The sequence below is a fragment of the Panthera pardus genome, unplaced genomic scaffold (genome assembly GCF_024362965.1).
Source record: "Panthera pardus isolate Hobbes unplaced genomic scaffold, ASM2436296v1 HiC_scaffold_12, whole genome shotgun sequence".
Lineage (NCBI taxonomy): Eukaryota > Metazoa > Chordata > Mammalia > Carnivora > Felidae > Panthera > Panthera pardus.
Window position 1 is genome coordinate 22392352 of NW_026526677.1, and position 22862 is coordinate 22415213.

Consider the following 22862-nt stretch of genomic DNA (forward strand, 5'->3'; position numbering starts at 1 on the left):
AAGCAACATAGCTAGCAAAGAGTATATATCCATACTCTGGATGGTTATGGTTAAAGGGGAATATTAAGACAGACCTGAGATCAGTGGCTAATTGCGTGATTTGTGGCGAGCAACAGGAAGCATCTATTTCGTGCAGCTGTTATGAGAATTAAGTAAAAATTGGGTATGTGAAGTAGGCAGAGTATCTGCCACACAGAAAGCTGTGGTTTTTACTCTTTCTGTCTCCCTCCTCCCTCCCCTTTCTGATTGATTTTATTTTTAGTTTGGATTCAAAGTAAAAAAAATGATTGGTCTCCACAAAGTCTACCTAATATTTATAGTTGAAAATTTTTTTTAATGCTTATTTATTTTTGGGAGAGAGACAGCAGCTGAGTGGGGAGGGGCAGAGAGAGAAGGAGACACAGAACCTGAAGCAGGCTCCAGGCTCTGAGATGTCAGCACAGAGCCCGATGCAGGACTTGAACTCACAAACTGTGAGATCATGACCTGAGCTGAAGTCTGGATGCTTAACCGACTGAGCCAACCAGGTGCCCCTGTATTTATAGTTTTAGAAGTTACAAGCCATCTCACAATTCATAAACTATCTAAAGTTGCCCTGATAATGAGAAGGGAAAGACAAAAAATATCACATCCACTTTACAGGTAAGGGAAAATGAGATTCAGAATTATTGACCACATCTCCAAATAGTGAAAGAGAAAATGGAGTTTTTACCTAGGTCTCTGGGATTCCTTTTAAAATTAAAACTCTCAGAGTCTATTATTTTAATTTGGGTTCTATGTTCATGGGTTTTAAAGCTTCAGCCCAGCAGATTTTAATTCATCTTTCCCATGAATGGTAAGAGGAAGACACTTAGCAGGAAGAGGGGAAAAGAAGTAAGGAGAGGGTAGTTACAAAGTTTCTTTCTTACAGACCTGTTGTTTAGTCATTTTCCAAGAGAAATGAGGAAACACAGTTCTTAATCCCAGGGACAGAAGAGGCACTGATTTTGCACAGCAGCAGGCTTTGGTGGTGGGGTCAGGTGGGGTGGGGAGAAAAGACTGATGGGAAGCCAAGAGGGTAAACAGCTTGGATAAGAGTGTGATGGGACATGATTGCTGGAGAACATAATTGTTACCCACCACCCCACACACGTGGACATGCATATATACACAAGATTAATCAGAATGAACATTGCGTTAATACATAAGTGTTGTAAAACTTCAAAGAGGTCATACTAGGAGAGAAGAGCTTAGCTCTGCCATTTTTAGCTGTAGTGTGCCTATCTACACTTGCTTTATTTTGAGAATATTCAGTGTTGTCTTTGAAAGGATCCTTTTAAGCTCCTTTCTCCATTTTGTGTTAGTTTATTTAAATCTAAATAAGAGAGGGGCACCTGGTGGCTCAGTCGGTTAAGCGGCCGACTTCGGCTCAGGTCATGATCTCGCGGTCCGTGAGTTTGAGCCCCGCGTCAGGCTCTGTGCTGACCACTCAGAGCCTGGAGCCTGTTTCGGATTCTGTGTCTCCTTCTCTCTCTGCCCCTCTCTGCTCATGCTCTGTCTCTCTCTGTCTCAAAAATAAATAAATGTTAAAAAAATTAATAAAAAAAAATAAATCTAAATAAGAGAATCCCTGAAGCCACTTAGGTGGACACACAGAGACTGTAGTATGGCACTAAGTGCTAAAAACATGCGAGCAAGTAAAGGTACCACGGACAACCCCGCTGTGTTGTGGAACTGCCTCTTTTGCTCAGGACTCCTCACATATGTTATGTGACACATGGAACCATTGCCAACTGAGTACAACTGAATCTCTTTCTTATTTCTGAGATGAAAGATAGTTTAGAAAGCTGACCTTGCAAAGCAGGGCCAGCAAACTTTTTCTGTAGAGGGTCAGTGAGTAAGTATTTTGGGCTATGTGAGCCTTATATTCTATCACAATGACACAATGTGGCACTTAATGTGAAAGCAGCCATAGATAATACATACATGAATAGATGTGGAAGTATTCCAATAAAACTTTATTGACAAAAACAGGTGTCAAGCCAGATTTTGCCCATGGGCAATAATTTTCCAACTACTGATCTTAGAATTTTGCCTACATCTCTATCCACCTTCCATTTCTGTTCACAGGGCAGTTGGAGCTTAAAATACGGGACTGGAGAATGTAGGATTGACAACGATATAATTTATCCTCACTTTTTTGGATTTTGCTTTTTGTTACACTTATTTTTGATTAAACTTCATCTTTCTAGTATTCCTTTGTCATGGAGAGAGCAGCTATTCATTCTGTCTTCACTTTACAGAAGGGTAGAGAAAGTTTAAGTTTGCATTAGTGTCACCCAGCATCTTTGATATCCATAGTAGAATCTGTCACCCTTGTGTTTTTTCATTTGGATTATTCTTTCTAAGATGCGTCCTTTAAAGAATAAAGAGAGATAGTAGGAAAAGTAACCAAGAAGTAATTTTCATTACAAACCAAGGAAAAACTAGTTAACTAATGACTTAAATAGGGACATGCACTGGCTTCCCTTTCTTATTCCATTAAGATACCATAGGGGATGCAGTTCCTTATTGCTTTTCATGTATATTCCTGATTTTTTCCCCTGGTATGTTTTTGGAAATGATGCACTGTAAGCAAATAAATACCGGATAATATTGGGAGTTCTTATTTTGCACAGAACTGTGTTAACTGAAGCTTGTTCATATTGGAACTGAGTCGTCATTTTGCAAGGTTCCATGGTAACTGAAAGCAAATCTGTTATAAGATAATGTGCAAAGAAGAGGACTTGGTTCCAATATGCATGACCTATGTTTAACACGGCACCAAACAAAATGAGGACTGCCTTAAGTAAATAAGTAAGAATCCAATTTCCAAATGTCTGCATCTGCCATATAATTCCCTCTTTTGTGGCCATTAGGGAGAAACAAAGAAATCACTGATTACAGTCATTCCCATTATCTGACATGCCATCACCAAGGTTTCCTCATTATGCAATGTTAACGGTGTTGAGGTTACTTGAAACCAACTGCAGTTCCAATTAGAAGGCCATCCCTGCTATCTGCATTCTGATTAAATGACGTTGCCTGGAAATCACAGAAAGAGTCTACTCTGCTTCCTCCCCTTGCTCAGATCTCATAAACACAGACTCAATTAAAGAGAGTTTCCTTATCAGGTTTTTGTGGGTCATTTTGGTGAATTTATTAAAGTCTTGAGTCATGCTGAAAACTGGAAGGTGGGGGCTCTGAGATCTGCAGCAGGAGCCAGGACTTGATGGATGGGACTTGCTCTGATGTTTCAGGGAGTCTGAAATATACGGAAGTCAGAGCAGCCAATCATGGGTCAGGAATCAAAGAAGCTGGTGAAATAGGAAGGGAGTCTCGGTAAAGATTGCTGAGCAGAGATGTGAAGGTCATAATGTCGCGTCAGCCTATATTTTAGCGAAAAAGCAGAGCCTAGTCCAGGCCCTCATTCTTCTATTCCTCAATTATTGAAATAATTTCTTAGTAGGTGTTCAGAGCATTCAGTGTACTGTATCCCATCCATGCTCTATACAGTGCAAATTTGCTTTTCCTTAGATACTCTTCCCATTATATTATTCCCTTCCAACACAAGGAGAAAAGCCAAGTCCCTACAACCCACCTGATGACTTCATACAAAATCTAAATTTCTTTGGTCTATTTTTCACAATCTGGCATTATTTTACTTACCCTACCTTCTCTCCCACTGGTTTTTAGTATAGATTCTTCACAGGAGTCATCTTGTGCCTCTCTGCCCTACATTCATGTTCACTTACACACATTTCCCACCAACCACATGCCTCTTCTCCAACAAACTCTCTCCCTTCTCTCTCTTTTTCTTCCATCTGTTATTGTGTCCTCCTTAAACACACTGTGCCTTTTTCTCTAGCACTTTCTGCTGTATTAAAATCCCTTTTTATTACTACTTATGGATCCCACTATACTGTGAGATACCTGATGAACAATGGGAGACATTTGTCCTGAGTGTCAACAGCTGAGAACTGTACTTATCCAAATCCACATCTACTAAAACCCGTGCCCTCATAGCCTTCATTGACTGTCCAAACCTTACTGGGTCCCTCTGAACACCAGACTACTTCTAATTATCCACATAACCACCTATATACTCACTCAGTATAACACTTTGGCATTGGTTCATGACTTTGTTGTTTGTGTTAGGCTTGTCTCAGCACAGTGTTTCAAATGATCAGTGATGGGGAGTTACTGAGTGGAAGGGGTTCTCTCACAGGTAAAGGTCAGGTAGTGTTGGTGACCATACTTGGAATTCTGTATTATTAGCACTGAAATGACTTTAAGATTCTCTTTCCCAGATCCTACTATGAAATGAATCCGAAACACCATTAGCATTTTGGCTGGGGAGATATATATGTGTGTGTATATGTTTGGTTACTGTCTAGGAAATTTGGGTTTTGTAGTGTTTAATAATAAACAGGGAAGAAAGTACATGATAAAACATTGGAAGATGATTTTAAAATCAGAATGGCTCTCTATATGTGGTAGTTATTCTCTGCAGATTCCCTTGGATGGTAATTTAAATTGCATTACTCATTACAAAAATCTATATGCCTTTTGGATGCTATTGTTGGTTTGTTTGTTTTCAACCTATGAAGGCAATGATGACCTTGCACAGGGCATTTCCTAAGGATTAATGAGTGGTTGAGGGTTAATGGCTATCAACTCCTCCTAGCTAGTCATCAATCCAAAGGAAGCATGGGAAGCAAGGTCATTAACTGCATTACCATCTTTCTGAAATCAAATCCTTCTCTACCTGCCTTGCCAAGGGCTTATGTTTAAGATGGACTTGTTAGGTTTTCAAAAGTTTCTGTAGTTACTTGCCCTGTCATTAACCTGGATGTAAAAATATTTAAATATTAATGTAGATAAAAATATATAAAAGAATAATCATTAGCTTCTGTGGACTGATAGAAGAATGTCATGAGGAGGAAAATACTTTTCCATACTTCAAATAAACATAATTTAAAATGTTGAGCCTCTTTTATCTGCTTTCTTTTTATTCCCTTTTTCAAACTGAAAGCCTAGCATCATCCTGTTGTGCATCCTGAGAGTCTAAAACATTGTCCAATTTCTGCAGTTTAACCTCATTCAGAAACAGATTTTGTGTGTATGTGGGAGCGGGATTCTTGTTGGAGGTTTGGATGTATTAGTTGTAATGGAATATTAATTTTTTTTACAGTTGATCTTCACTAATATTAATAAGCATGATATTTCCTCTTTTGGCATCAGTCAGAATTACCCCCAAATATTCTAAGAGATAGATAAACATTAAAAATTTAGTTATATCTCCTCAGTGCATTTTCCTTTGAGAAATAACCTATGGCCAGATGAAGGACAGTTCTGGATCAGAGAAGTCCCCATTTCATCATGTAGCATCCTGATTCTTACATTAACACAAATTCCTTTAAAACTCATATGGAGTGAAAATTTCACCTGAATACCAGTGTTAATGCATGTGGTAAGGATCATTGTCACCAGAGAAGACTGCATTCCAAGACCTTTCCCAATGGATATTGGTCTTGAAGAATTTCTCAAGATGTGGGACTGGTCCTTAGTTTTATACTCCCAGAAATTTGATTTTGGTAGCTCTTCATGAGAAAGTTGTAGTCACACTTATAAACACATAAGAAATGAATATAGAGAGCAGAGTGCCAATTTGTTAAATTTTAGCTAAAACTATAACAGACACTTCAAGTAGTTCAGTCTGTCAAATCTTTTTATGTAGAACTTAAACTTTTTTGGAGTCATAAATCTCTTTGAGAATATGATGATAAAACCAATGAATAATCTTCCTATAAAAATATACAGTTTCCACATTTATACACAAATTTGCATATAATTTAAAGAGATTCATAAATGGTTTGAAGTCCATTTGTGAGCTTCTTAGGAACACTTGGATTGAACTATGCATTTTCATGGAAAAACATTATAATTAAATAAGGTGGTTGATGAGAAATCAAACTAAAAAAAAGTTAATTGTATAATTCAAATTGCTTTAGCATCAGATTATAATTGCCTGATATATCAATCATTCTCCATAATTGGACTTCAGCTGTCACCAGGACTAGACAAATAACAATAACCATAATACAACAAATGTTCATACAGTATTGGCTGTGTACCAGGCACTGTTCTAAATCTTTCTTTATATAGTAACTCATGTATCTTCACAATAATAGAGTATATAAATCAGAGTATCCAACCTCTAGGCAGTTTCACAGATGGATAGATACAACACACATTTTTATCTCTGATTTTTTTTCAAATCTCATCTTCCATTAGCCTTCATTTAGCTATGTAAGTAGTTGATAAGTACCAACCTTTTCTTGAGCTTCTTTCTCTTTCTTTCATTTGTTCTTTCATTCTTTCTTTCTCTCTCTCTTTTGCCCTGTCTTTACTTCTTTCATTTAGTACATGCATGTATAGATATATAGGTAGGTAGGTAGATAGATAGATAGATAGATAATTATAGTATATACACTGTGGTATGTACTCTGGATGTAATTTAGGATACATACAGCTTATTGCTGTTGAAGAGAAATCTTTAGCTAGTATGTTGTTTTCAATCACCCATTTACAGGCTGATTTTGGGTAATCCTTTTTTCTCAATGTTAATTTATTTATACATTTTTATGTGTATGGGGGGACAAGGAGTAATTATTGAACCCCTCCCCCCTTTATCTTTTATACTAAGTTATATGCCATTTTATTTATTTATTTTTTTGTTCTCATAAAGGTGTTGTCAGTGGACCTTGATTTGTTATTTGTTGTTATAAAATTAGCTTATCATCCTGGCTCCTGACTATGAATTAAAATGTGGGCTACATTCAGTAATGCAATTCAACAAATATTTTCTGCGTTCCTAAACATCATCTAGTTTCTGTCTTTAAGAAGTTTATGATAAATAAGTTGAATACATACCCAAACATTTAGATTCAAACACAGATTTGATAAATGTCATAGTCTTAGCATTACAGACACTTCTGGAAAGATGGATTACTACCAGCCAGTAAGACCAATGAAGGTCAAATAGAAATGATCATTGTAAAATTGGCTCTGAAATTGGGTACAATTTTGAAAGAAAACCCAGAGTAGGACATTCCTGGCCATGGGAAAAACAGGAGCAAGGCTCTGAAGAGGAAAAGTAGGAGGCATATTTTTAGAATCAGGAACAGACTGCAGCCTAGGCTGTATTATGGAGAACAGTAGGAGATAAGACTGGGAAAGCAGTATGGAGCAGCATCATGGAGTGTCTTACGGGTCACACTAAGGCAGTAGTTTACAAGAGGGCAAATTTACCCTCCAGGGGACATTTGGCAATGTCTGGAGATGCTAGATCATTACAACTGGGGGTGCTACTGGCATCTAGTGGGTAGAGGCAGTAAGGGATTTAGGTTTTATTCTCTAAGCAAATGGGAACTATGGGTGGGTTATGTTTTCTTGAACTGTGATTGCCAAGGTTCCTGTGGCTTCTTACACTAAATCTGTAAAAGTGTTACTGTGTAGATCAGCCCCAGAAAAAGTATGAGAAGAAAAGGCCAGTTTTGGAGATAAAGAATAACATGTATTGATCATTTCTTGGCCCCTAAACCTAAGAAAAGAGAAAGAACTGAAGGAAAAGGAAAGAAGTGAGGTTTTCATACATTGATAGGCTCCAGACTTAAAAATATTAGTGCAAAGGAGAGTGCGGGCATTGGGATAAGCAGGCACATTTCTGATCATTGGAATGGTCTGATTTCATTTCCTGAAGAGTAAAATATCAAGCAGTATATGGAGTTTGAGGTTTTAAGCTTTTTTCTTTGGTTATGCATTTCACAAAACCAACAGAGCAAACATCTATCATAAAAATACAAACATATCCCTGAACACCTCAAATCCCACCCTTTAATTTGAGAAACAAGTCAGCCATCTATATTTCATTTCTTCATAAATAATAAATGTCAAGAAGTGAATATGATCAAAAGGATTCATAAACAGCCAGAAACTTCATGCCAGGTATGTTTATCCCCCTTGCATCATGTGAGACTACACAAGCAGGAAAAAACAAATTAATTTTATTTTTAGTCTTGCCAAGTCATTGGCTATATTTCTAGTTCTGTTTTTCTAACATGAAGTAGATTTGACTTTTTGTAGCTAAGACAAAGTTGGAGCTGTGACCGCCTACCCTAATCCCTTGCCTATTCCATCTTTAGAATCCAAAGGAATCCTCCTTTGGATTGTAACAGAAGAATTAAGAGATATTTTTCACCCATGGATTTTCTAATTAACGATTCAAATGAGTTCTAGAAGCAGAAATGTGGTGATCAAGAAGCTCTTCCATTTTGAAGGAGATTTGAAGATTACTTGACTTTCTGCCATACAAATTCTTGTTCTCTGCTCTAAGTGGTCTCATCCAATGGAGTGACCTGGAAAATGAGTCAAACCTCCCTACTTCTGAAGTACATGTAGGAGTTATGTGAAGAAGCATACCAGGAAATCAACTTATATATTACCTACATTAGAATTTTCAAGGCAATCATGTTATTTTAGGCACATACAGCAGAGGGCATTGTTTGGCCAAACTTAAACAGGGCTGCTTTGACAAGAATAGATAAATAAAGAAATAGGGAAGCCTTCCCCTGCAAAGAAACAAACAAAAACAAACATAAAAAAAGAGAGTGAGGAAACAATGCAATGGCTTTTATATTGCGTTGTGCTCCCTAGCTTTTCTTTGTAGGAAGAACTTCTTTGAAAATCATTGAAAACGAGACAGGCATCATTTCAGAAATTGATGAAATTCCTACTATGTGAGTTGGGTTCTACTAGATGCTAGGGATCAATTAGTGAATGTGACATCATTTAGATTCTCAATGAATTTGTAGCCTTAACTATCTACAGGCTGCTTCTGTGTACTTAAACACCAGATCATTCATTTCTTCATTCATTCATACACTTAACAAATACTTGATGCACATTATTCCAAGTGGAAACCACTGAATAGGACAGAGAAGTCTCTGTTCCATGGAACTTAACATTCCACTCAGACGAGACAAGCAGTAAGAAAATAAGCATCTAAGTATATGAGAAAAATATCAATGAGAAGTATTATAATGGAAATTAAATATGGTGACGTGATTAACTTTGACAAGGTGCTTCTCTAGGCTGGTGGTCAAGAAAACACTTCTAAGAAGGAAAACTTTAAGGGATGTTCTTAAAGACAAGGAAAACCAACCATGCAAAAAACAAAGGACATGTGTTGCAGGCAGCAGGGACCCTACTGCAAAGGTCCTGAGGGAGGAACAAGCTTGGAGCATTTGAGGAACAATGGAAGAGAGAAAGGAGACGCAGAAAAGTTGAAAGGTATGAGATGCAGGCAGGTACCAGAACATCATGATTTGGGGACCAAAACAGTTTGCAATTTTGCTCTAAAAAGATACGGAGCTAATAGCATCTCAACTGAAGAATTTTAAAAATTCATTTTAAATGCTGTCTGTAGCATTAATTGTAGTGAGGAAATTGCAAAAATAGAGAAACTGGTAAGAGGGTATTTTAGTGGCTCAAGTTAGAAATGGAGATGATTTGACCTAGAGAGGTACAAGGAGGAAAAGTAGATGGATCCAGTTGTATTTTAGTAATAGAGTCAGATGAATAGTGTTGGGCGGGTTATAAATATTTTTTTTAAAGTCAAGGAAGATTCTTACATTTTTGCATTGAGCCAGTGGGTGTGTGGCCGTGGCATTTTTTGGAGGTGAGAGGTAAGTTTGGGGATTTGTTTTTAGTATATGCTATGGCATTTAATTCATGTAATCCTCTCAGTGTCAATTTAGTAATGTTTACTGTCACTCCCACTCAGAAAGGTGCAACTCAGAGGGAGACGGTTTGCCATAAATCGAATAGTCAGTAGTACTAAGCCAACCCTCCAACCCTCCTCATTTCATTCTTGATCTGTTTCTTTGTTCCTCTAGGTTTTGCTAATATAAGTCTCTGGGCCTTTCTGTACTTCAGCATTGTTTCAAGTTGGAAAGTGTAATATGTCATTAGGGAACCAAAATTGAATGTGTGTTTAGTTGTCCTTTGTGTACAATTTACAGAGTAGACATGAGCAGCACCAGAGGTCAGAGATGCTTCTCTTGTGCACATCAGAGTTTCCAAAATGATATCTTGTTCTCTGTGTACAATGTTATTTTTTAACCTGACCACATACAGAAGCTAATTTTGCCCTCATTAGTATTTCAGACTCTGGATTTCAACTAGGGCTGATTAATTTCAACCTGTACGTATCTCAGTAGTCAGATCATCAGATGGAAGATTGAAGATCAGTTTCGTTCAGTTTTAGAGTAATGCTAGGGATGTGGATTATTAAAGTCATAGGACTTTTCTATCAACTATTCCTCTCTCCAATTTCTTTTACACACAAGGACAGATCGTTCTAAAACAGTGCTCTCTCATCAACCCTTTCCCACATAAAGGGATGGCAGTTTCTTCCTAAATCTCTTTATTGAAATGAATCCAAACTTCTACCAGACTTGTCTGTAACATAAGCCCTCTCCTTCTAGCAAGTCAGTTTCCTTTCATTTCATGCTCCTACTCCTCTGTTTTTACAAGTAATCTCTTACCTCTTCCACGACCACCCTGCCTCAATGCAAGTTTATGTATGTTAAAGACTTACATAAAGTCACAAATCCTCTTCTGAAAACTTTCTCTGATTATGACTTCTGACAATGCTTTATGACACTTAAATACTGAATTTGTTGATTTGTATTAGTACCTAAAATACATACAGGTACACTTTTTATTTTTTTATATGTATCTGTACATTTGTATTATAGCTTCAACAAGATTATAACGTTATAGAAGGCCTGGACAATTTCATTCTGATAATCCTGATTATACTGTCCAAATGATAGCAACATGTCGGCCACAAGCTTTTAGTTTTCATTTTATTTTTTTTCTTTGATTTGCTTTTTTAAATACATAGTTCTCTCTACTCACTGTTTCTTCTCATCTAATAATTTTGTCATGCTGTCACCTCTAAACACCAAATATATGTATTCTTTTACTATAAACCAGATAAGTCTTCTAGAAAAATGGCAGTGTAGACCCAGGTATCATCATCATCATCATCATCATCTTCTTCTTCTTCCTTTTCAATCTCAGTTTCTTACAATTTTCTAGAAACATTGCCAGGTCAGTGTGTTCAGCGAAAGAACCTCCTGTTGACTTGACAGGTTGAGCCCCTGGGTTACAGCCATTTAAATGTTGTATCATTTCCGTTACATTTGCCTAGAGGGTCAGCCCTAGGCATAGTTACAAAAATTTTCTTCTCCCTGAAAATCTGCAGAGCCACATGCTCCTGTATAGGAGTAGAGAAAACTCAACAGATTTGGAAAGCTGGGTTGCAGATGGGAAATAATGAACTAATTAGAAAATATTTGTAAAATAATTTTTTTTTAATTTTTTTTCAACGTTTTTTATTTATTTTTGGGACAGAGAGAGACAGAGCATGAACGGGGGAGGGTCAGAGAGAGAGGGAGACACAGAATCGGAAACAGGCTCCAGGCTCCGAGCCATCAGCCCAGAGCCCGACACGGGGCTCGAACTCACGGACCGCGAGATCGCGACCTGGCTGAAGTCGGACGCTTAACCGACTGCGCCACCCAGGCGCCCCTGTAAAATAATTTTGACTTGGGAGAGATAGCTACTTTTGACAGTGGTATTATTTAAGGTGTTGTTTTTCCTTCTCCAATGTATTCTATCACTCTTTAAAATTTAGAGTTATTTGGGGGTGCCTGGCTGGCTCAGTTGGTTATGCATCTGACTCTTGGTTTCGGCTCAGGTCACGATCTCATGGTTTGTGGGTTCCAGCCCCACATCGGGCTCTGCTCTGACACCACGGAGCCTGCTTGGGATTCTCTCTCTCTTCCTCCCTCTCTGCCCCTCCCCTGCTTGCTCTCTCAAAATAAATAAATAAATAATAATAATAATAATAATAAAATTTAGAGTTATCCAGAGAAATGATGGCAATAGAATGCCTTCTTAGCATGATAGGGATGAGCCTCACCTCCTTTCTGATAAGCAAATCTTGTTACCTCAGCTTACTTTGTTTCCTTTGGTAGGTCTCAAATTTATAATGAATGATTTATAAGAAATCAGAATTTTTCACTTGTCTTTTCTTTGCTATTGGTTTCAGAAAGGAGAGATATCAAGAGAAAAAGAGAGGGAGAGAGAGGCAGGGGGAGAGAGGGGAGGAGAAAGGAGAATGAATATATAAGTATCAAGATAGGTTTGGCGGTAAGTAACCAGAAAAAAAGTTAACAGTTTATACTGTGAGAAATTGATTATTTTATATAATAAGAAAATACAGAGGAAAGATAGTAACAGGATTCATTAGTTCAGCTGCCCATCACAAATATCAAGAATATAAATTCTTCCCCTCTTTCCATTTTTCTTCCTTGGCATAACAGCTTTGTCCTCAGGCTTCCTTGTTTCTTGGCCACAAGATGGCTTCAGCAACTCTAGGCATCTTGTACTCACAACAATATCCAAAAACAGAATGAAGAACTATTTCTTCCCTATATATTTTTCTTAGTAGTGGGAGAAAAAAAATTCCCAGAACCCCCTCAGCTGACTTCATCTTACATCTCATTGGCCAAATTGTGTCACCTGTCCAGACCTAACGAGTCTCTGGCAACAGAAATCGTACAACCAACATTTGTTTAGATAAACTATAGTCCAAAATTTAACCCTGGGAGCTAAGAATGTTTTTGAATTTTTACATAGTTAGAAAAAGTGTTAAGAATAATATTTTGACATATGTGAAAATGATACAAAATTCAAATGTCAGTGCTCATAAAGAGTTTAATCAGAACACACCCATTTCCATTCATTCCCCTTTTCTCTATAACTACTTTCAGGCTTTAATGGCAGAGTAGAGTAGTTGCAAGAGGAGACCATATAGCCTGCAAGGCCTAAAATATTTACTATCTGGCTCTTTACAGAAAAAAATTGTCTAGCCTTAGCTTAAACCAAATTCTCTTTACCTACCAGTCCTGGGTCAGTGTCTCTCAAAACAGATAATATAGTTTTGTAACTTTTCTAAGAAGTGAGTGAAGTTTCCTGCACAAAATTTTCTAGGTAAGGGATTAGGATGCTGGGTAGGCAACAAATGTGAAGAAAGAGAAAGCAAGGTTCAAGCACAGTTAAATGAATCCTTAGTGCTATAAAAAAGCTGACTCCCCAAATATTACCAGCACAACCTGTTGAAAAGACAGAGCGAGTTTATTGCTTACTATGTTAAGGGAGATCACTATCTTCCAAGAGTTTGGGAGTATCTATGAGTAGACTGGTGAAAAATAGACCAGAATTTATGGGGAATTGGGAGTCTGATTCAAGAAAATTTTTCAGTGTGGGAAGTTGATTAGGACTGAGTAAGAATTATGGTACTGCAATCCAGGATGGGTGAAAACAATGGTGAGGCAAGAGATTCAAAGAATCTTAGAGGCACACTGCTATTAAATGCTTTCCATGAAAGAACTTATGGATCTATGGAACTATGGATCTTTGGATCTTTGTCCTAGAAGGACAGTGAAACCATTTGCTTTGACAAGAAAGTCCCCCCATAAAGGATAGAGATGCTAATAAAGATAATGGAAGAGCAAAGTCGTGTTTATGTCAGTAGGAAGGAAGATACGGTTTGGAGGTCTCAGTATCCAGGCTGAGTGTGGGGAAATGGTTTTGGTTCTCAGCATTTGCGGGGGGGCTTGTTAAAGATACATATGGCTGTGAGTGTGTGGCCTGTGAGGGAAAGTTGGTTGTAGCTAATAAATTCATCTTTCTTTCACCTGGCTTCCAAACTAGTTCCAATATGTAAACAGTTTCTGCTAACTGAGCAATGATACTGTGCTGACTAAAGCACCCCCTGTGTCTCAGTGCACAGCAGCATGGGTAGGGAAAGAAGAAAGGTCTGTTGACAAAGTCAGAATATCCTCTGGGACAAGGCTAAAAGTATTATCATTGAATTCCAAACCCAAACAGATCCATTTGTAAATAAATGCTGTCAGAGGACATTGTAATGGATAGCACGTACTTTTAAATTGATTTCTTTTTAATGGGATAAAAACATCTTATGAGAGAGATGTTGAAACATGGCTTTTAATGTAAAGTAACGTAATTTAGATTTTAAAATAGAAAACCTTTTGTTGATAGCAGTTTATTTGATTCAGTGCATGTACCAAGCGTTATTTTCTATGGGTTATAAATTAGCTTTGAACCAGCTATAATTCATAAATCGTTACTTATGACTGATTGATAGGAAATCTCATTAATAGCAATAGCAAAAAGACCTTGAAGTAAGCAAGAAGTAGAAAATAAAACAGCCTGGGGATTGGAAAAGGAGAGACACATGCACTCTAGAATTAAGAGAAAGGTGTTGTATTTGCATATGAAAGCATGCTTCTGATCATTATAATTGATCCTTTCCATAACTTTGAATAATAGATATTAGTGTTATTCTTATTTATATAAGAGGAAAAAACTGAGTGTCCCATCACTTTATTTTTATTTTCAGTATGTTTTAAATATTTATTATATATTGCTTATTATGAGCTGGTAACTTTACATACATATATACATTAATATATATTAATTTACATATATATGTATATATTTACATGTATATACATTAATAATGTGAGTGCCAACAAAAACCTTTTGAGTAGATAACAGTGGTGTCCCCCTTTTAGAGATGGGGAAAGTGAAGTAAGAGACGTAAAGTAACTTTCTCAATTGTAGAGTCCTACAAGTTTAAGCAGGCATTTAACTTTAGGAAGTCTACCAGAGCCTTCTCCCTTGATTACAGGACATGGATGCCTTTGCTGTTTCTTATTTTAATGAAAAAAAGGTTAACAAATGGTTTGTCTTAAGCAAAAGGCTTACCTTCTTCACTTCTGTACTATTTCTGGTCAATAAGTTATTTCAACCTGTATTGCCAGAGACCCTAGGATTCTAAGAGTCATAGGGTGGGAGGTGGGAGGTAAAATAGAGGAGCAGGACCCTGGGACCCTCACCTAAAAACACCGGTTAGGAACACCTGAGTGGCTCAGTTAAGCGTCTGATTCTTGGTTTTGGCTTAGGTCATGATCTCACGGTTCGTGGGTTCAAGTCCCTTGTTGGACTCTGCACTGAGTGCTGAGCCTGATTGAGATTCTGTCTGTCTCTCGCTGCTCTTCCCCCTCTCGTGCTGTCTCTGTTTCTCTCAAAATAAGTAAATAAATAAAAATTTTTAAAAACACCAATTAATGTATCAGAGATTTTATGTTCTATTTTTTAATGCCCAATTACCTTAAAACGTGTGGAGCGTATGTAAAACTATACCAAATCATATGAATAAAAAGTTTTCAGTGGACATGATCACTGGAAATTTAAGTAGGATTCTGTTTAAAATGGAAATCTACAAGGGTTTTGAAGGTCATGTTTAAATTTACAATAAAAAATAACTCCTCTAACTCAGGGTGAAAAACCTATCAAACACATCATTGTCACAGTATAAATGGGACAATAGAATAGACCTGTAAAGCCATCAACAAGATTAATAAGATGAGCAGAGCCCTGCTATTTAGTGATTAGTTGTTTTAAATGTAGACTTTATTATTATTTTGGTATGATGGGACAAACAAATCAGGAGACAATTGTCATTGAAGAGATATATTTTTTACTCCTAGTTCCCAAGAGGAGGGAGCATGCCATGCCACACAGGGGCCACACAAGGAAGCAGCAGGGTCACCAGGGGGTAGAAAGAACAAGGGAAAATCTGAGCAAGAGTCTTTATCATGGTTTTTGAGAGAAAGCAAGAGAAGGCAGAGGAAGCAGGCTTGCATTTGACTAGTATAAATAATTTCAGTGGATTCTGGGACCTAGGGGCTGTCCCGAGGTGCCTGATTCTAGCTCTGGAATCATTGGGGCAGAGGGAGAGTGGCCCAAATATAAGAGCCCTGGGAGATCCTGATAAATGAGGTGGTTTGGGGCATAGGCTTCAGGTTGATTGGTTTGAATATGAAAGGCAGGCTTGTGGTCAAGTCCTTTACTATCCCTAGAAATTGCCTAGCCCTTAGAGAAGTCTCTCTGGAACAACAAAGCCCTGCATATCAAAACATCAGAAAATACAGACCATTAGAAAGTCGTGATTAATATACTGGTACCTATCCCAACGCATACACAAAGAGTTGTTAATTAGGTATTAACTGTTTCTGTGCATTTGCAACAGCCATTATTTAGTGCCTACAGTGTGCTAGGTACTGTGCTGGCAGTGGGATGAGAAAAAACCATCAGACATGGCCTCTGTCCTCATGGTGTTGTAGGCTAGTGGGGAAAATAGACCCAGGGGCTGATGATCATGTGCTAGATGGTGTGAAAGATCAGTCTAGAGCTGCAACAGCCCTGAGGAAAGAAGTCTGTCTCCCAGGCCCTCCATTCTCCTGCCACAGGGAACTTTTCACTGTTCCCTGGATGTATGAGCATCTTTTATGTGTCCTTATCTTGGTTCAAGCTGGTCCTTGGCTAAAATGCTTTTCTTTCCTTTTTTTTTTTTTTTACATCAACTTCTATAAAACCTAGATCAGATGATCTTCTTCTTCGAAAATCCTCTGATTTACCAGCACAGATTGAGCTGATCTGGTATCAGTGCCCTTGTGCCAGTGTGGCCTGGTCTCATACCAATGAACATATATTATTGTACTTCATCTGTTTGCCTATCTGTCTCATGCTTTGAATCATAACTACCTCAGGCATAAGGATTATATTCTTCATCTTTATATGCCCAGTACTCGACAAGATGTCTGTAAGAGCAACAACAAAAATGGTAACGATAGTAATAACAATAACAATAATAATAATATTTAACACTACTGAGTTTTTACAACGTGGGAAGCATTATTCTGAGCCCTTTATCTGCATTAACCAATTTTATCCTCACAACACCACCAAGGGGGTGTGTAATATTGTTACTGCTATTTTGCAAGTGAGGAGAATGTGTCATGGAAAGAAGATAAGTAACTTGTCCAAGGTGACACATAGTAAGTACTAAATCAGTGCCGTTTTGAATTGGAATGTAGTGATCCACCATCACTTTCGTCATTTGTTTGTTTCCAAGAGATTTATAGAAGAAATCCTGTTTATTGAGATGAGACATTTGGAAGAAGTCATTACACGGGTGCCCAGTTCATAGTAAGCCAGCTGAGTGGGACGTACACTGGGTAGCCCAAGATCCTTTAAAATTCCTCCTTGTGCTGGAAGAAATGCAGAAAGCGAGTTATTTTATTTCCCTTCACCCAAATCTACTTAAAATCAGTCAGAGTAAGGACCCAAGATAAAAAATATTTTTTTTATATTCAGGTATTCTCTGTACTTAAAAATTAGATATCATAGGAATGACTTAATTTGTATTATGTCTGCCTATAGGTAGCAGTTAGCTATCTTATAATGAGTTTCAGTTTAGGAGAATCTTCAAAAGTTTATGTACATTTGCATGTACCGCTGTTTCAGTATATCTTCACAGGTACTATAAGTCAGGTTGCCAGGGTTTACAGATGAGGTCACCCCTGCCCAAAACAGTATTTTAAAGAAATTAATTGGGAAAAAATATTTTGCCTTGCCATCATTCTCCCAGAAGCTCTTGCATGAAGTATTTGAGACCATATGCTCTAGGACCAATCGGATATGTGTGTGCACCCTGGTTCTGTACTTACTAACCTTGTGACTTCATGCATGTTACTTTCCCTATGATTAAATTTCTCCCTCAGAGGAGTGCTGTAAGGGCAGAAAGGATCAGGACACACAACCTTTGCAATTGAAAAGGGCCCCATTCTTTGGAGGACCCGTGCTTGGCTAATGCTCTGTTGTTATGGATTTGAAATTCTTCATAATTTTGAAGAAACCATCCCCCAGTTTCATTTGGTACGGGGCCCTGAAAATTACATAGCCATTCCTGGATAGGTTGGTAAGTCTGTATACCATGGTGCCTAAAAGTAGCCCTCAATAAAATTCAACTATTACTAATTTTGCCAGGGAGTTTTTAGTTTGTTGGGAATAGCCCCAAATCCTGTTTTCTGATCTTTTCCAATCTGGTTTGGACATTCAACCTGTTGTTGGGGTACATTTCATATGTCCTTATGCATTCAAGTCATAATTGGTTGGTAAACACTATATTAAGGTGTTTTACCTCATGCTTCCATTTCCCTGTGATTGCATATTTGATGGATATGGGCTGTGGATGGCTGCTAATTTGCAGTACAGAAACATTTTCTATATAAACATGAGCCGCATCACTCTACAAGGGATACTTGATTTGTTGTTTCCTTAGTCTGAGAAATGATGGCTTTAGCTGTTACACTGCATCACTGACATTGCTCCAGAAGACATTTGGAGGAGAGCTAATACTTCTTTTCTTTTCTTTTCTTTTCTTTTCTTTTCTTTTCTTTTTTTTTTTCTCTTATATTGCAGACTATTTGAACTCCAGAAGGACCAACACCAGATAAATTATGAATGTTGAACAAGATGACCTTACATCCACAGCAGATAATGATAGGTCCTAGGTTTAACAGGGCCCTATTCGACCCCCTGCTTGTGGTGCTGCTGGCTCTTCAACTTCTTGTGGTGGCTGGTCTGGTGCGGGCTCAAACCTGCCCTTCTGTCTGCTCCTGCAGCAACCAGTTCAGCAAGGTGATTTGCGTCCGGAAAAACCTACGTGAGGTTCCAGATGGCATCTCCACCAACACTCGACTGCTGAACCTCCATGAGAACCAAATCCAGATCATCAAAGTGAATAGCTTCAAGCACTTGAGGCACCTGGAAATCCTACAATTGAGTAGGAATCATATTAGAACAATTGAAATTGGGGCCTTCAATGGTCTGGCAAACCTCAATACTCTGGAACTCTTTGACAATCGTCTTACCACCATCCCAAATGGAGCTTTTGTATATTTGTCTAAACTGAAGGAGCTCTGGTTGAGAAACAACCCCATTGAAAGCATTCCTTCTTATGCTTTTAACAGAATCCCCTCTTTGCGCCGACTAGACTTAGGGGAATTGAAAAGGCTTTCATACATCTCAGAAGGTGCCTTTGAAGGTCTGTCCAACTTGAGATATTTGAACCTTGCCATGTGCAACCTCCGTGAAATCCCTAACCTTACACCTCTCATAAAACTAGATGAGCTGGATCTTTCTGGGAATCACTTGTCGGCCATCAGGCCTGGCTCTTTCCAGGGACTGATGCACCTTCAAAAACTGTGGATGATACAGTCCCAGATCCAAGTGATCGAACGGAATGCCTTTGATAACCTTCAGTCACTAGTGGAGATAAACTTGGCACACAACAATCTAACATTACTGCCTCATGACCTCTTCACACCCTTGCATCATCTAGAGCGGATACACTTACATCACAACCCTTGGAACTGTAACTGTGACATACTTTGGCTCAGCTGGTGGATAAAAGACATGGCCCCCTCCAACACAGCTTGTTGTGCTCGATGTAACACCCCTCCCAATCTGAAAGGGAGGTACATCGGGGAGCTTGACCAGAATTATTTCACATGCTATGCTCCTGTGATTGTGGAGCCCCCAGCTGACCTCAATGTCACTGAGGGCATGGCAGCTGAGTTGAAATGTCGGGCCTCCACGTCCCTGACCTCTGTATCGTGGATTACTCCAAATGGAACGGTCATGACACATGGGGCATACAAAGTGAGGATAGCTGTGCTCAGTGACGGCACATTAAATTTCACGAATGTAACCGTACAAGATACAGGCATGTACACATGTATGGTGAGTAATTCCGTTGGAAATACCACTGCTTCAGCCACCCTGAATGTTACTGCAGCAACCACTACTCCCTTCTCTTACTTTTCAACCGTCACAGTAGAGACTATGGAACCTTCTCAGGATGAGGCACGGACCACAGATAACAACGTGGGCCCCACTCCAGTGATCGACTGGGAGACCACCAACGTGACCACCTCTCTCACGCCACAGAGCACAAGGTCAACAGAAAAAACATTCACCATCCCAGTGACTGATATAAACAGTGGGATCCCAGGAATTGATGAGGTCATGAAGACCACCAAAATCATCATTGGCTGTTTTGTGGCCATCACACTCATGGCTGCAGTGATGCTGGTCATTTTCTACAAGATGAGGAAGCAGCACCATCGGCAAAACCATCACGCCCCTACAAGAACTGTTGAAATCATTAATGTGGATGATGAGATTACAGGAGACACGCCCATGGAAAGCCACCTGCCCATGCCTGCTATTGAGCATGAGCACCTAAATCACTATAACTCTTACAAATCTCCCTTCAACCACACAACAACAGTTAACACAATAAATTCAATACACAGTTCAGTGCATGAACCGTTATTGATCCGAATGAACTCTAAAGACAATGTACAAGAGACTCAAATCTAAAACATTTACAGAGTTACAGAAAACAAACAATAAAAAAAAGACAGTTTATTAAAAATGACACAAATGACTGGGCTAAATCTACTGTTTCAAAAAAGTGTCTTTACAAAAAAAACAAAAAAGAAAAGAAATTTATTTATTAAAAATTCTATTGTGATCTAAAGCAGACAAAATTATGTGTATTCCTCAGAACCTGTTTTTGCTGCACTTATTTACTATTTTCCCACATTTCATCCCTGCCTACCCTGGTTGCCATATTTTTCATAGGACATCTCAAGTCCCTAAAGAACTGGCCTAGGAAATTTTGTAAGAATTCTGTTACACTTTGAGATTTTTATGGTGAATTCTAGTGGTGAGATCCAGTCTATTTTGTCTTTCTTTCTTTTTTTCCCCCTTTCCTTTTTTTTTCCTCATGCCCTTATCAAGTAGTCCAATGGGGAATGCAATATTAGAAATAGATTTTTAAGAGAGAACGAGATAAAAAAAAAATGCAAGATCTTATATTTTTCATGTAATGACCTGTTCTGTATTTATGAGGAGAACCATTCAATGGCCAAGCAAAAAGAAAAAAAAAAGAAAAAAAAAGAGAAAAAAAAAGAAAAAAAAACGTAAGCAAACAACAGATTAATTTACATATGAGCATCTATAAAACCCATGATCTTTTAAACAACTCTAGAACCAGAATTTGTAGTTCAAAAACTAAAAAAAATAAGGTTATAAATAAAATATTGTTGGTTTTTCTGTACCTGGACACAACTCATTTGTAGTATGGCTCAAATGTGAGAAACTTGAAGGTAATTAGATTTTCTACTTTCTAAGAAAGAAACAAATTATTGTATTCTTCAGTCACAGCATCAATCTCTATGGGGTCCTATTTCATTAGCTGACTTGAGTGTTGGATCTATATTCAGGGATGCTGTGGTATTTTTTTTCCTTCTCATTAGGATCACCCTTTGTAGAATGCTCAGATTAAAAAATAATGATTTTGTGAAGTAAATTCAATTCCACTTGGAAGAAAGTTTCAGTATAATTTATTCACTGTCTCCTAAGTAAAATTCTACTGGCTAGCTAAAGTATAACAAGAGAATGTGAAGGTATTCTAAATTATCCAAGTTGAAAAATAATTTTTGGTGCTATCAGCAAATTCCATTCAATTCCACAATAATTAATGCCCTTCTATGTTTTAAACACTGATCTTAGTGCCGTGGGTACACAATGGACAAGACCTGCTTCTTGTCCTTAAGTCACACATGATCTGTATGAAATATGATTAAAGAAATTTCCGCTTATGATTGAGGGCCAGCTCCAATTTCACTGTTAGGTGGAAGGCTGTGCATTGCAAACCCGGAATTTCAAAATATTGGGTTACTGACATGACAGAAACCTCCTTGCTTTATGGTTTCTTCCATCCTGCTGAAAGAGCTGACTCTCTTCTTTCAAATGCAGATTGCATAGCTGTAAAGATGTGGGGGTATGGATTTGCCATGATGGATGTGTGCATACCAAGAGATAGCAATGCTAATACAGTGGTAATTCACTAAAGGTACTTTAAAGAACTGGAGAAATTTTAGGTATGAGAACATACACTAGGTTTCAAGTAAAAAAGGAACTTGCTGGTTACTGGTACCTCGGCACCCTCCTGATATGTTAACATAGTATGTGTATGACTTCTGTCTTTATCTGATGTGAAGCAAAACGAAGATAGACACTTTATTTTTCCTAGCCCTTGAAATCTGCCACCTCATTGGTGATGTAAGTGATGCCCAAACTGGAGAAAACTTTATCACCTAGTGGATGGGGAGCTTCTATACTCACGGTTAACTGCAGACTGGACTTCACACCAGGGTTTTGTGATCTCCAGGTGTGGAAAATAAATCATTGCTGGCAAAGTAGGTCAGAGAACTGGAATGAAGGGGAGGCAAATGCATAAGACCACACAAGGGTTTTACCTCTATTTTTTGATCACCAATTCTCTAGTAGCCTTTTCTGCCCTTGTATTATATCTCCCTTTGTTAGGAACACAATTCACATTTTACTTTTACTGTGGAGAAGACCCAAGAAAAGGGAAAACACGTGTTGGTTGTCACTGGCCAAGCTGTTCAATATAGAATGTACTTAATATATTCCCAAGCTTCGGATCACAAGGCAAACAAACAAACCCACCAAGGAATATTCAGCGAGTGTTAGTACAAAGAAGAGTGGTATAAGCCAAGAGGGAAAAGAATCCTGCCTTCTCTACTTGATTTGTGTTCACTGAGCTCTCTCTTTGCTGACTCCGAACCTCCATTCACTCTGAGCTGATAATTCTTATGGAGTTAGTCCTAGCACACAATTCCCCTTGGCTGCGAAGGTTGGCTGAACAGGTTGATAAATTCTAACTAGAGTGAAAGGTG

At 38.2% G+C, this 22862-nt stretch overlaps 1 protein-coding gene across 12 annotated transcripts in view; it reads left to right on the plus strand.

Moving 5' to 3' along the window:
- LRRC4C (leucine rich repeat containing 4C) overlaps positions 1-21758 on the plus strand; it is a 1200301-nt gene extending 1178543 nt beyond the window's left edge. For all 12 annotated transcript variants that reach the window (XM_019470147.2, XM_053899824.1, XM_019470145.2 and 9 more), the window contains one exon: positions 18508-21758. In XM_019470147.2, the coding sequence (XP_019325692.1) occupies positions 18550-20472 (1923 nt within the window). In that variant the 5' untranslated portion in view covers positions 18508-18549 and the 3' untranslated portion in view covers positions 20473-21758. The remainder of the gene's footprint in view (positions 1-18507) is intronic.
- Positions 21759-22862: the final 1104 nt, after the last annotated feature.